General features: G+C 41.7%; 1 protein-coding gene across 1 annotated transcript; it reads right to left on the bottom strand.

The window, feature by feature from the left end:
* Window positions 1-4,245: 4,245 nt before the first annotated feature.
* RTP4 (receptor transporter protein 4) lies at window positions 4,246-14,493 on the bottom strand. The gene is made up of 2 exons (XM_019958270.2): window positions 14,214-14,493; window positions 4,246-11,632 (listed from the first exon to the last, which is right to left on the bottom strand). The coding sequence occupies exons 1-2, from the start codon at window positions 14,393-14,395 to the stop codon at window positions 10,117-10,119; spliced, it is 1,698 nt and encodes a 565-aa protein (XP_019813829.2). The 5' UTR covers window positions 14,396-14,493; the 3' UTR covers window positions 4,246-10,116.
* Window positions 14,494-14,736: the final 243 nt, after the last annotated feature.

Below are 14,736 nucleotides of genomic sequence, written 5' to 3' on the forward strand. Positions count from 1 at the left end.
CCCTGTCCATCACCAACTCCCGGAGTTCACTCAGACTCATGTCCATCGAGTCGGTGATGCCATCCAGCCATCTCATCCTCTGTCGTCCCCTTCTCCTCCTGCCCCCAATCCCTCCAAGCATCGGAGTCTTTTCCAATGAGTCAACTCTTCACATGAGGTGGCCAAAGTACTAGAATTTCAGCTTTAGCATCATTCCTTCCACAGAACACCCAGGACCGATCTTGAGCTCAATAAAATCTTTGAAACCTGTTCTTTTAACATCTGTATGTTAGCCTCCAATTAAAATAAATAAATTTATATTTTAAAAAATCTGTATGTATGTGTGAGAAACATGATTTTAGCTTTTTTAAAATTATACTTTAACAGGCAAACTTCTGCCTCTAAAGCTTAGGTTTTCATATCTGTTAAAAAATACATTAGGACTAGAAGTTCTCTAAGAGCCCACTTTAAGGTTTCTGAGCCACTAAGCCACCTGGGATCCCTGCCCCCTCTTTCCCAGCTTTCCAGGTTCTCTGGAGAAAGGGCCACACTAACTCTAGAACTGAGAATCAGCACCTGCCAGCACTGTTCCCAGTCATCCAGTCCCCAGAGAGGTGGTCAGATCACACAGAACACTTGCCTGCAGCGACTCTAAGATTATTTCGAAGTTCCCAGGAGCCAGACTGTATTGTTTCGCCCAACTTACTCTCATTCCCCTGCCTTTATCTCCTCCAACCATTCCCTATTTCCCACTGTAAACCTCAGGACTTCCTAATTCCACACCCCAGGCTTTTAAGTTTAATCCTGAGGATAAGGCATCACCCCAGAGTGTTCACCTCTTTGACATCCCTAAGTGGAAATGGATGACATTTGGCCTCTGCTGAGACACCAGGGGTCAAACAGCTATACTCTTCCCTCCCAGGGCAGCAAACGGATGGGTCAGGATTTCTCTCTAAACCTGCTTCTGGCTCTGACATTTGATGAGTCTGTCCTTACAAATCTCCAGAGACTTCTCTTCCTCTGACTTCTTGGCCTGAAGATGTTTAGACATTATACAAATGCTGAAATTGCCTTGAATTAACCTGGGGCAGAGAAGTAAAAGATAGATGAGAGCATAGAACAAAAAAGGCAGGTCAAGAAAGGTCAATGGATGCATTTATCATTCCTTGAAATCCATAGCTTTTGGCCCTGGACTACCATTAATGACCAATACATAGAAAAACTTTCCCTTTTGAGAGAATGACTGATTTTGTTAACAGGAGCTTTTTTTTTTTTTTTCTTTCCCTTTTGCTGAGCCTTCTCAAATCCAATCTCTGTTTGTCTGAGAATTACCTCAGTGCTTACAGTGTTCATATAATACTTTGCTATTTCTGTTCCCTGCTTGGCTGCCAGGCCTGACTGATTAATACTTCCTCATGGCTTGGTTAGGTGCTGCTCAATTTCTCTCCATTTCTTCATCCCTCCAATAACATCTCAACCCATTATTTCATAATTCAAGTTAATTACCCAGTATGGAGATGGACTAATGCTTTCTGGGCTATATGTGAGTGAAAAGATTTCCCCTTCTTTCCTCCTAGTTTCTTTGGTTGGCCTAATAATTAAACTGATATAAGACAGATTAGCAGGAAGATGTCAAATAAATGTATAACCCATGTGTATCTCCATGTATTCATGAGAAAGACCCAGGGAAACTGAGGAACTCCCTAAGATGGTCAGAATAATCATGTTAAATATTATCTTCAGCTAAAGACTAAAGATGTTGCGAGCGGGGAGTCAGCTATAGCAGGTGACTGGGAAAAGCACAGTAAACAAGAGTAAGGTTGTTCAGCAGATTTATATTCTTTCCTTCTTCATTGCAAAGTATTTCCAGAGATTTAGAATCATTGTCTCTTCCTGGTACAGAGAGGGAAACACTCTCACACATGGAGATATTTTCCTTAAAAATATAAATATCCCTTACAAAAATGGATACTTCTACTCAGTTCTCAGAGCTTTACCTCTGTCTGCTGTTGTTTTTTTTTTTTTTTTTTTAAATAATCAGCCTAAAATAATGAAGGCTGAACCATGAAGAATAGATGCTTTTGAATTGTGGTGTTGGTGAAGACTCTTGAGAGTTCCTTGGACACCAAAGAGATCAAACCAGTCAATCCTAAAGGAAATCAACCCTGAATATTCATTGGAAGGACTGATGTGAAAGCTGAAGCTCCAATACTTTGGCCACCTGGTGCGAAGAACTGATGCATTGGAAAAGACCCTGATGCTGGGAAAGATTGAAGGCAAAAGGTGAAGAGGGCAGCAGAGGAGGAGATGGTTAAATAGAATCACAGACTCAATGAATGTGAATTTGAGCAAACTCTAGGAGATAGTGGAGGACAGAGGAGCCTGGCATACTGCAGTTCATGGGGTTACAAAGAGTTGGACATCACGTAGCGACTGAACAACAATAAGCTTAAAATAATCTTTATGTTAAAGAGGCATGTTTTAGGATGACAAATTCTGCTCTGCTTCAGTCCAGCCTTTTAAACTTCAATTAAGAAATTTCACAAGCCAGAAGCCAAACTGATACATTGCTTCGTATCTCATTAAACCAATCTCAGTCTTGAGAATAGTTCAATTCAGTTAAACGGTTGTGTCGTACTTCAGGAGGCTGTCTTGTATTTGGGATCTCCAAATTAGGCCTTTGTTGTGTGAGAAATCAGGTATTTAATACAGCATTTCTATAAAAACAGAGGAAAAACAAAGTTTAAAGATTGCAGCAGACTGAAAACCCAGTCTGAGTTCTGAGAGCAGTCAGTCCAGAAGGTTTCTAGAGAATGCTTCCAGATGTTGGGGTCAAAGCATCTTTTGTAGCTTGAATGTCTCACAATGATGTCATCACATGTTTAGGTCAACTTTCTGAGCAGCCAACACAGCAACAGACACAAAGATCTCTTACACACAAACTGTTGTGGTGATCTCTCTAAAGTTTGTACAAAGTCATTCACATTCAGTTTGCAGGGTTTCCGGGAATGGGGCAGCGTCTGATTTTAGTGATTCCAAGTCAAGATGGTAAGAGATTGGAAACATTAGCTTGGAGATTTATAGCCCGATATTAGAGGAAACTAGAAGAATTCAGGATTCAGTCCAGTTTACAGGCAAATAAGAAACCTCAAAGACAATTAACAGCACTAGAATCTAAAATCCACAAAGGTGTGTTACTGAAATAGAATTCCTAAGCACACCTCTCAGAAAGTGACCTTCCTTAGTCACCTGATTCGGTTGCTGGGAATGTTGTAAGCAAGTGTAGGCCAATATTTCCAAGGGGTTTTATTGGCTTCATAACATCAACCTTAGTCCCTTTAAGCTGTCTGGTTATATCTGATTCTATGCAAATTCTCAAATCCTGGTCAAAGCCTTGATAATATAACCAGGGTTTCCAATTTTGTCCTGTTAGAAGAACAAATTCTTATTGAATTTATGCAAATGAATATATTGGCATAAAAATAAAAAATGAGAATTTCTGAATTTGGGAGGTATCAAGAAAGGAGAAAAAGATAAATATGTCATCTTTGCTGATAGCTTAAGAGAAAATAGGGAGGGTTTTCCTCAAATCTGGAAAAGTAAAAGTTTTAAAAATCAACAATGTTTCAAATAAAAAGTCATAAAAATTATAATCATCCCCATCAGTTCATTCAGTCCCACATTTTAATTCTTGTTCTGCTTAAATCTAGCTTTTCTATTAATTCTGGAAACTCCTACTCAGTTCAGTTTTATGATATCAAAGTTATTGGAAACCTGTATTCTAGAGTGCTTATTTGTGTCCTTTCCATGAATGGCTCTGAAGATGAAACATATTTGCAAAAGCATGAAAGTAAAAAAATAACTATCTGTAAATGACAAACACTTTAAAATGGCCATGTTTGAAGATCTCATCAGAGTTCATTATAATGCAATTGATAAGGAAATTTGCTTATTTCTGTGACACACAACACTTCAAGATAATAATTAGAAATAAAGATGATAACATACCAAGATGTATCAGATTTTATATAATTTCTGGAACAAACATAAATAATGTGTGGTCACATCTATATAATCTAAGAAGATTTAGTATCATTTAATTGCCAATGCTTCTCATATAATCCAACATATCAAACAAATGTAATTTAATTAATTCAGCATCTCTCTGTAAAGAGAGAGAACAAATATCATATGATAGCACTTGTATGTGGAATCTAAAAAATAATATAAATGAACTTGTATACAAAACAGAAACAGACTCACAGATGTAGAAAGAAAATTTATGGTTACTAAAGGGGAAATGGGGTAGGCGAGGGATAAATTAGAAATTTGGGATTAGCAGATACAAAGTACTGTATCCAAAATAAAGAATAAGGTCCTACTGTTTAGCACAGGGAACTATATTCAATGGCTTATAATAAACTATAATGGAAAAGAATATGAAAAAGTATATATAACTAAATCACCTTGATATACACCAGAAAATAACATAACATTGTAAAACAATAATACTTCAATTTAACAAAAATAAAAAAAAAATAGGAGAGAGAACAAATCTTTTGAGATGTTCCAGAGGCCCTCTGAGAAGTCCTAAAATTAATTCAAGGTCAAAAAGACTTGATTTAGAATTTAATTTGGGAAGTTTGTCAAAAATATCAAAAGGTTCAGACACTTGACTGAATAAGACCACAAATTGTTCATAAACAATACTTAATTTTCTATTTGATAAAGTGACAATAAAGTGTTTCAAAGGCTAATACAGGTGGTTACATAGTTGTTAACAAAACTTCACTCTTTAAATATTGAGAAGATTCAGTTTTCTTAAGTTACCAAAGTCTTGATTAAGATGACAAAGCACAGGAAATTATTTTGACAAAGCATAGAACTTCCGTTTTATAGGCAGATTATTTAATAGATAAAGAAAAATCTTTCACAACCTCTTCAGAGATAAGTGAAACAGACCAGTAAAACTTTGCCCTTTAAATAGATGAAAAAAAAAAAAAATCAAGTGTTAGTTTTATATAAATATACTGTTAATATTAAGGTTATTTTTAAAAACCATTTAATTTTACTTTGATGAGAGATGGGGTAAAATTTCCTGTGCTCATGCTCAGTCTCCCTATCTCTCTGTAGATACAGATATGGCCATAATTTGTCCTCCATTTCTCTGTTTTCCTTTCTTTCCATCCTGAAATAATCAGTTCTACTTTAAGAAAAATTTACTTTCTTTTCCATTAACAAAAATGTATATCCGTATCTCATACCTTGTGTTATTTTGTTGTTGAGTCAACAAGTCTTATCCAACTCTTTTGTGATCCCCATGGACTGTAGCCTACCAGGCTCCTCTGTCTATGGGATTTCCCAGGCCAGAATACTGGAATGGGTTGCCATTTCCTCCTCCAGCGGATCTTCCTGACCCAGAGATGGAACTCACATCTCCTGTGACTCCCGCATTGGCAGGCGGATTCTTTACCACTGAGCCAACAGGGAAGCCCTACTGTGTTTTAGTCAGTCAGTGAGTTCAGTCGCTCAGTCGTGTCCTACTCTTTGTGACCCCATGAATTGCAGCACACCAGGCCTCCCTATCACCAACTCCCGGAGTTCACTCAAAATCATCACTCGAGTCGGTGATGCCATCCAGCCATCTCATCCTCTGTCGTCCCCTTCTCCTCCTGCCCCCAATCCCTCCCAGCATAAGGGTCTTTTCCAATGAGTCAACTCTTCGCATGAGGTGGCCAAAGTATTGGAGTTTCAGCTTTAGCATCAGTCCTTCCAATGACACCCAGAACTGATCTCCTTTAGGTTGGACTGGTTGGATCTCTTTGTAGTCCAAGGGACTCTCAAGAGTCTTCTCCAGCACCACAGTTCAAAAGCATCAATTCTTCAGCGCTCAGCCTTCTTCACAGTCCAACTCTCACACCCATACATGACCATTGGAAAAACCATAGCCCCGACTAGACAGATCTTTGTTGGTAAAGTAACATCTCTGCTTTTGAATATGCTATCAGGTTGGTCATAACTTTTCTTCCAAGGAGTAAGCATTTTTTAATTTCATGGCTGCAATCACCACCTGCAGTGATTTTGGAGCCCCCAAAAATAAAGTCTGACACTGTTTCCACTGTTTCCCCATCCATTTCCCATGAAGTGATGGGGCCAGATGCCAGGATCTTCGTTTTCTGAACGTTGAGATTTAAGCCAATTTTTTCACTCTCCTCTTTCACTTTCATCAAGAGGCTCTTTAGGTCTTCTTCACTTTCTGGCATAAGGGTGGTGTCATCTGCATATCTGAGGTTATTGATTTTTCTCCCGACAATCTTGGTTTCAGCCTGTGCTTCTTCCAGCCCAGCGTTTCTTATGATGTACTCTGCATAGAAGTTAAATGAGCAGGGTGACAATATACAGCCTCGACGTACTCCTTTTCCTATTTGGAACCATTCTGTTGTTCCATATCCAGTTCTAACTGTTGCTTCCTGACCTGCATATAGGTTTCTCAAGAGGCAGGTCAGGTGGTCTGGTATTCCCATCTCTTTCAGAATTTTCCACAGTTTATTGTGATCCACACAGTCAAAGGCTTTGGCATAGTCAATAAAGCAGAAAGAGATGTTTTTCTGGAACTCTCTTGCTTTTTCCATGATCCATCAGATGTTGGCAATTTGATCTCTGGTTCCTCTGCCTTTTCCAAAACCAGCTTGAACATCAGGAAGTTCATGGTTCACGTGCTGCTGAAGCCTAGCTTGCAGAATTTTGAGAATTACTTTACTAGCATGTGAGATGAGTGCAATTGTGTGGTAGTTTGAGCATTCTTTGGCATTGCCTTTCTTTGGGATTGGAATGAAAACTGACTTTTTCCAGTCCTGTGGCCATTGCTGAATTTTCCAAATTTGCTGGTATATTGAGTGCAGCACTTTCACAGCATGATCTTTCAGGATTTGAAATAGCTCAACTGGAATTCCATCACCTCCACTAGCTTTGTTCATAGTGATGCTTCCTAAGGCCCACTTGACTTCACATTCCAGGATGTCTAGCTCTAGATGAATGATCATACCATCATGATTATCTGGGTTGTGAAGATCTTTTTTCTACAGTTCTCCTGTGTATTCTTGACACCTCTTCTTAATATCTTCTGCGTCTAGGTCCATACCATTTCTGTCCTTTTTCGAGCCCATCTTTGCATGAAATGTTCCCTTGCTATCTCTAATTTTCTTGAAGAGATCTCTAGTCTTTCCCATTCTGTTGTTTTCCTCCATTTCTTTGCATTGATCGCTGAGGAAGGCTTTCTTATCTCTTCTTACTATTCTTTGGAACTCTGTATTCAGATGCTTATATCTTTCCTTTTCTCCTTTGGTTTTCACTTCTCTTCTTTTCACAGCTATTTGTAAGGCCTCCCCAGACAGCCATTTTGCTTTTTTGCATTTCTTTTCCATGGGGATGGTCTTGATCCCTGTCTCCTATACAATGTCACGAACCTCCATCCATAGTTCATCAGGCACTCTGTCTATCAGATCTAGTCCCTTAAATTTATTTCTCACTTCCACTGTATAATCATAAGGGATTTGATTTAGGTCATACCTGAATGGTCTAGTGGTTTTCCCTACTTTCTTCAATTTAAGTCTGAATTTGGCAATAAGGAGTTCATGATCTGAGCCACAGTCAGCTCCCAGTCTTGTTTTTGCTGACTGTATAGAGCTTTTCCATCTTTGGCTGCAAAGAATATAATCAATCTGATTTCGGTGTTGACCATCTGGTGATGTCCATGTAGTCTTCTCTTGTGTTGTTGGAAGAGGGTTTTGCTATGACCAGTGTGTTCTCTTGGCAAAACTCTATTAGCCTTTGCCCTGCTTCATTCCGTATTCCAAGGCCAAATTTGCCTGTTACTCCAGGTGTTTCTTGACTTCCTACTTTTGCATTCCAGTCCCCTATAATGAAAAGGACATCTTTTTTGGGGTGTTAGTTCTAGAAGGTCTTTTTGGTCTTCATAGAACCATTCAACTTCCGCTTCTTCAGCATTATTGGTTGGGGCATAGGCTTGGATTACCGTGATATTGAATGGTTTGCCTTGGAAATGAACAGAGATCAATCTGTCATTTTTGAGATTGCATCCAAGTACTGCATATCGGACTTTTGTTGACCATGATGGCTACTCCATTTCTTCTAAGGGATTCCTGCCCACAGTAGTAGATATAATGGTCATCTGAATTAAATTCATCCATTCCAGTATATTTTAGTTTGCTGATTCCTAGAATGTCGATGTTCACTCTTGCCATCTCCTGTATGATCACTTCCAATTTGCCTTGATTCATGGATCTGACATTCCAGGTTCCTATGCAATATTGCTCTTTACAGCATCAGACCTTGCTTCTGTCACCAGTCACATCCACAGCTGGGTATTTTTTTTGCTTTGGCTCCATCCCTTCATTCTTTCTGGAGTTAGTTCTGCACTGATCTCCAGTAGCATATTGGGCACCTACCGACCCAGGGAGTTCCTCTTTCAGTATCCTATCATTTTGCCTTTTCATACTCCTCATGGGGTTCTCAAGGCAAGAATACTGAAATGGTTTGCCATTCCCTTCTCCAGTGGACCACATTCTGTCAGACCTTTCCACCATGACCCGCCCGTCCTGGGTTACCACTCTCTTATTTCAAGCCAGACTCCTCACTGTTTCTATCCTATACTCCATTCTTTTCCAGAAATATAGAATATTTTAAAAATGTTATTCTACTCAAATTGCCCATATTCTCAAATGTTTGCAATGACTCCCACTGCCTATGAGGTAAAATCCAAATCCCCTCAGTAACTCAATAATCCAAGTCCCTGATGCATGTCTTATGTCTCCTGCATTGGCAGGTGGGTTCTTTACCACTACCGCCACTTGGGAAGCCCCTTGACCCTCCTGCTTCCCTCCTATTAGGACCCATGTGATTACATTTGGCCCATCTAGGTAATGTAGAATAATCTCCTCCTCTCAAGGTCCTTAAAATTAATCACATGTGAAAAGTCCCTTTAGCCATGTAAAGTAACATATTACAGGTTCTGGAGATTAGGACATCAACATTTGGGGGAACCATTATTCAACATACTACAATAATTTTCTGATGAAACTCAGGACCCTCAGTTCTAGTCAAGATATGGTCATATATATTGATATCAATGAATGAGTGAATGCACCAGCAAAAATCTTTTAATGACTTAACACATATTATTGGTTCCATTATCTGCGAGGTCATTTTTTTTTATTTGAAGGATGATTATAATAGTGTGATAATTTCTGCCATACATAAACATGAATCAGCCATAAGTAGACATATGTCCCCTCCCTCTTAAAACTCCCTCCCACCTCCCTCCACATCCCACCCCTCTAGGTTGTCACAGAGCACCTGGTTTGGGTTCCCGGCCTCATCCAGCAAATTCCCACTGCCTGTCTGTTTTGCATATGGTAATGTATGTGTTTCAGCACTGCTCTCCTAAGTCATCCCACACTCTCCCTCCCCCACTGTGACCCTAAGTCTGTCCTTTATGTCTGCGTCTCTTTTGCTGCCCTGCCCTGCACATAGGATCACCAGTACCATCTTTCTAGATTCCATATATATTGTATATATGTGTTAATATACAGTATTCGTCTTTCTGACTTACTTCACTCTGTATAGTAGGCTCTATATTCATCCACCTCATTAGAACTGATTCAAATGCATTCCTTTCTGTAGCTAATAGTCCATTGTGTATATGTACCACAATTTCTTTATCCATTCATCTGTCAATGGACATCTAGGTTGCTTCCATGTCCCAGCTATTGTAAATAATGCTGCAAGGAACATTGGGATACAAGTGTTTTTCAGTTATGGTTTCCTAAGGGTATATGCCCAGTAGTGGGATTACTGGATCATATGATAGCTTTATTCTTAGTTTTCTAAAAGGAATCTCCATAGTGTTCTTTATAGTAGCTGAATCAATTTGCATTCCCTGCATCATGTTTTAAACTACCTGCAGAGGAGGTCCAGGAACCATTGGTTATTCTCTAAACTTGACCCTGCATTGGTCCCCGAGCAAATTTTGTCATATTAAAATGGCAGCCAGTTCATTGACTACCATGGAATTAAGACAAGAGAAGACAGCTCTTTTTTTTTTTTTCATCATTCTACTCATAAGTATTTAGACACCAGAAAGGTAAACAGAGCAAAAATACAGACATAGCCCCACCTGAACAGCTGCTCCTGGTTATGGAAATCGTTTGGGGGAGGTAATCTGAAAAAGCTGTCTGAAGCAGACCCTCTAGGTGAGCACCTCTCCTCCCTGCCCCAGGCAGCTTGACTTCCACACGAAGGTCCTACATGTGGCCATGTGGGCTGTGCACTTGACCCCAGTAGGGGACCTGCCCTCCTTGTAGCCTCAGTGTCTGACCCTACTGTGGCCTTTGGGATTGCCTTCCATGTAGGCTGTGAGCTTGACCCCTGTGGTGGGGGGCCTGCCTTCCCTGTAGCCTCAGTGTCTGACCCTGATGTGGCCTTTGGGATTGCCTTCTGTGTAGGCTGTGAGCTTGACCCCTGTGGTGGGGGGCCTGCCTTCCTTGTAGCCTCAGTGTCTGACCCTGATGTGGCCTTTGGGATTGCCTTCCATGTAGGCTGTGAGCTTGACCCCTGTGGTGGGGGGCCTGCCTTCCCTGTAGCCTCGGTGTCTGACCCTGATGTGGCCTTTGGGATTGCCTTCCGTATAGGCTGTGAGCTTGACCCCTGTGGTGGGGGGCCTGCCCTCCCTTTAGCCTGACTGTCTGACCTTGATATGGCCCTTGGGATTGTCCCTCCGGTGGGCTGTGGTTCTGCCATCTTTGTGGTCTGAAGCTGTGTCCCTTGTGTGGCTTGTGCCTCCTGTGTGGACTGCTGGCCTGACATCCTTATAGCCTGAGAGTATGTCATCCGGGGGGCCTGTGGTCCTCTCCCCAGTGTAGACTGTGAATATGCACACCCTGCAGGTAGTGGGCCTACTGCTTGAACGGGCCGTGGATCAGTCCACCCTGGGGGAAGTGATCTTGCTACTTGGATGGGCTGGGGGCCTGTTGCCCGTGCAGCCTGTCGATCTGCCCCTGCTGTGAACAGCTGGGCCATCTCCCGTTTAGACTGAGGGCCTCTCCTAGGCACTTGGATCCCAGCAGTGACCTGGCTGGGCCCTGAGCCTATATGGGCACCAGAGTACCCACTCCCCGCTGCTGAGTGGCTCCTAGATTGGTTTTGGCCACCCTCATCACCGTTGTGAGGAGAGGAACTCCCAGTCTTCATGTAGGAGAGAGAGGATTTTTCTGGCCCTGTCATGCCGTTTTCTAAGTTCGGTCCACAGTAGCCCAGAACACATGCTTCACAGTTGGCCTTGTCATGGGACCCATCCAAACGTACTTCCGGGATCACAGGTAGCTCTGAAACCTTCCTGATACCATTTCTGTAGAATTTCTCCAGAATACGCTGCACCAGGTTTTTCAGAATCCTCTTGCTGCTTTCTGGGGAGAAATCAGGCTTCTCAAACTGAGACCGAGAGCACTTCTTGCACCTCTGTCCAAAGATCCTCATGAGCACCTTGCCCGGGGATTTCTGGTTCTCCAGGTACATGTGACATAGTATCTGCACTTGGGCGGAAGCCCAGCTTCGACGGCATGAGGAACACTGGAACCTGCAGACAGACAGAAGATCATTGTACCCTCAGCTGTTGCTAACCTGAGGGAAATGGGCCTGGCCTGGTCTCTGAGAACCCTTTCAACTTGAAAAAGTGCGTGTGATATTGACAATTTGACAAGAATGAGAGGGACTGTGTTTCTAATGAAGCTTCTTCCTGTGGCCCACTGAACTCCCACCCAGATGTGGTCCCAAGTCTGCCTCTTTGCCAGCAAAACATTTCTGAATGTCTCAGAGGGAAAAACACTTCTGCCATTTGCCAGTGAAATTTGGTCTTCACAAGGTCACAGAGAACTCATAGAGTACCGATTCTGAAGCAATGTTTACAGTATTATCCCATTTCATCTTTAAAGCATCCCTCTTAGGTAGGCATTATTGATCCCAATATCCAGATAAGGAAACTGAATCATAAAAATGATATACAACTTGCCTAAGGAACTCGCAAAGTTAAATGGTAGAGCCATGTTTCCAATCCCAAGCCATTATCTATCTACTATACCACATCGCCTCTATTGAGCAATGGGGTTTGTTTTATACCTCACTTAGGACCTGGAACCACAATACTTGAGTTGGAGACTCAAGTCAGTAATTTACATTGTTGTTATTTAATTGCTAAGCCGTGTCTTACTTTTGCAAGCCCAGGGACTGTAACCCACCAGGCTCCTCTGTCCATGGGATTTCCCAGGCAAGAATACTGGAGTGGGTTGCCATTTCCTTCTCCAGGGGAATCTTCACAACCCAAGGGTCAAATCTGCACCTCCTGCTTAGCAGGAGCTTCTTTACCACTGAGCCATCTGGGAAGCCCATAGTTTATATTAGGGGAACTTTTTAAAAAAGCACTTCTCTAAGCCTCATTTTTTTACATTCATAAAGGGAAAAATATTCAAGAGTTAGATTGTCATGAGATTAAATGAGAATATGTGAAAGCATTTTGTAAACTACAAAGTATTTTTCAAAAACTGGTTAATATTTTTCTAAAACTATGTTGGTAGGTTGCTTTTTCCATCTTGGAATGAGCATCAGGTCAATTCATCTGAACAAGAGAAGCACCTGTTCATTTGGGAGAGTGCCAAACTGATTAAAGACATCATGAGTCCCTCAAAGAGCTCTGGCTGGTGCAAAGAGAGACTCTTACCTGGTACACTGGGTTCCAAGCAGAGCAGAATAAGTGCCACATGGGCTCTAGCCAATGGCTTGAAAACTGGGTTCAGTAGAGCCCCAGGAGGCTTTACATAACAATAGACTCTGCAGCTAAAAATAATTTATATATAAGTATATATGTGTTCTGTAATATGTAATATATGAACAAGTTATTTATAAATATGTTACCAACATATATATATAGACTCAAGTCAATACTTTATATTGTGTGTGTGTGTGTATGTGAAAAGTGAAGTCACTCAGTCGTGCCCGACTCTTTGCGACCCCATGGATAGTAGGCTGCACCAAGCTCCTCTGTCCATGGGATTTTCAAGGCAAGAGTACTGGAGTGGGTTGCCATTTCCTTCTCCAGGGAATCTTCCCAACCCAGGGATCGAACCCAGGTCTCTCACATTGTAGACAGACACTTTACCATCTGAGCCACCAGGGAAGTCCAATATATATATATATATATATACACACACACACACACACACACACACATTATATATGTAGAGAGAGAACTATTCATTGTCTTATGAGAATGGAGAAGAAGGAACACTTACTCTGCTGAGGAATTACAGGCACTTGAGTTATTCCTTGAGGAATAAATAGGGAGGCAGGAAGGAAAGGGCCTGCTGAACATCATGGACAAGGGTATAGAAGTCTTGAAATGTATGTCATAGCTAATAACCCATAAGGAAGGGAAGAGAGGATATCTGAGGTGAGATAGGAACAGGCCAGGAAGAAAAAGAACAGTTGAAATGAAGGTCCCTGCATGCCATATAAAAAATTAGACTTGACTGTCCAAGTCAGCATTTCTCACCCTCCTGCATGGGCAAGGAAGCTGATTCCTGCAACTTGAAGTCTCACTGGAAGTTAAAGAGGGAGACAATCAATAAGGGAGGGGCAGTGTTTAGGGACATTAAGAAACAGGTTTTAATTTCTTGCAGCACCAATCCCTCTTCAGGTCTTCAGTAAAGTAATATTCAAAGCCATTGTCTGGCCTTAGTCAATTCTTGGGGCTGTAAAGGGAAGCCCCAGTCCTAGGCTGGTACTGACCAGGACTAGGCTTGTAGGGCTGCTGCAGCCTGTGGAAGCCAGTCTGGACTGAGGCGGGAAGTAAGATAGCAGAAGTCTCTATATAGATGCAGTCTGGAATAAATGGTGGTGAGAGGATGGGGGGCAGATTTGTTTCATCCCCTGGGGATTTCCAAAAATATTTAGGGAAGAAACCTAGTAAAAGAGGAAATTTCCTACCATTAAGGCAAAATAGAGGCTTAGAACCATGTCATTTCCATACTAAAGAACACTGTAACTGCAAAAGGATGAACAGCCTGGTGACACATATTCTTTTTAACAAGCTCTTAAAAGAATTCATCAGTGCCAAGCTGAGCCTCTTGGCCCAGAAAGGCCCACAGCTAGACAGACTCACATACCTGCCAAATCCTTTCTGCTGGTATTGCCTCCACCCCTGGGCCACACAGTCTGGCTGAAGGTTTCCATCCATCTTCAGGGTCCATCTGGCCCGGGGCTTCTCCTGACAGATCAGTTCTTGAAATGTCTGCTCCCATTCCCTGATATCCAAAGCTATTCTCTTGCTCTGAGGCTTGGCGTCCATGTTGACAGTAACTTTCAGTTTTCAGCAAGAAGGAAAAACAGTTTCAGTTTCTCTGAACACACGTCAGCTGTTTTTTTCTGACTTTCGTTTCAGGCTGTCTGAGTACACAGAGCCAGTTTTTGTTCTGAGGACAGGGGGCAGCAGGGATTAGCTAGTTTGTGAACAGGTCTTGCTAAGGGATGTCTGAGTACAAAACTCTGGTCTGGATTCTGGAGGTACCTATCAGTTAGTTTTTTTTTCCCCCTTGTTTTTACACTAGGCAAAGCACTATGCTTGGGCTTCTCTGGTAGCTCAGCTGGTAAATAATTCACCTGCAGTGCAGGAGACCCTAGCTTGATTCC

Source organism: Bos indicus, chromosome 1 (assembly GCF_029378745.1).
Source record: "Bos indicus isolate NIAB-ARS_2022 breed Sahiwal x Tharparkar chromosome 1, NIAB-ARS_B.indTharparkar_mat_pri_1.0, whole genome shotgun sequence".
Classification (NCBI taxonomy): Eukaryota; Metazoa; Chordata; class Mammalia; order Artiodactyla; family Bovidae; genus Bos; species Bos indicus.

Excerpts from the sequence above, each read along its gene's own strand:
- RTP4 (XM_019958270.2), bottom strand. The coding sequence starts at position 14,395 with ATGGACGCCAAGCCTCAGAGCAAGAGAATAGCTTTGGATATCAGGGAA. Across the intron at positions 11,633-14,213 it reads CAGCAGAAAGGATTTGGCAG|GTTCCAGTGTTCCTCATGCC; the intron begins GTATGTGAGTCT and ends GTCTGTCTGCAG.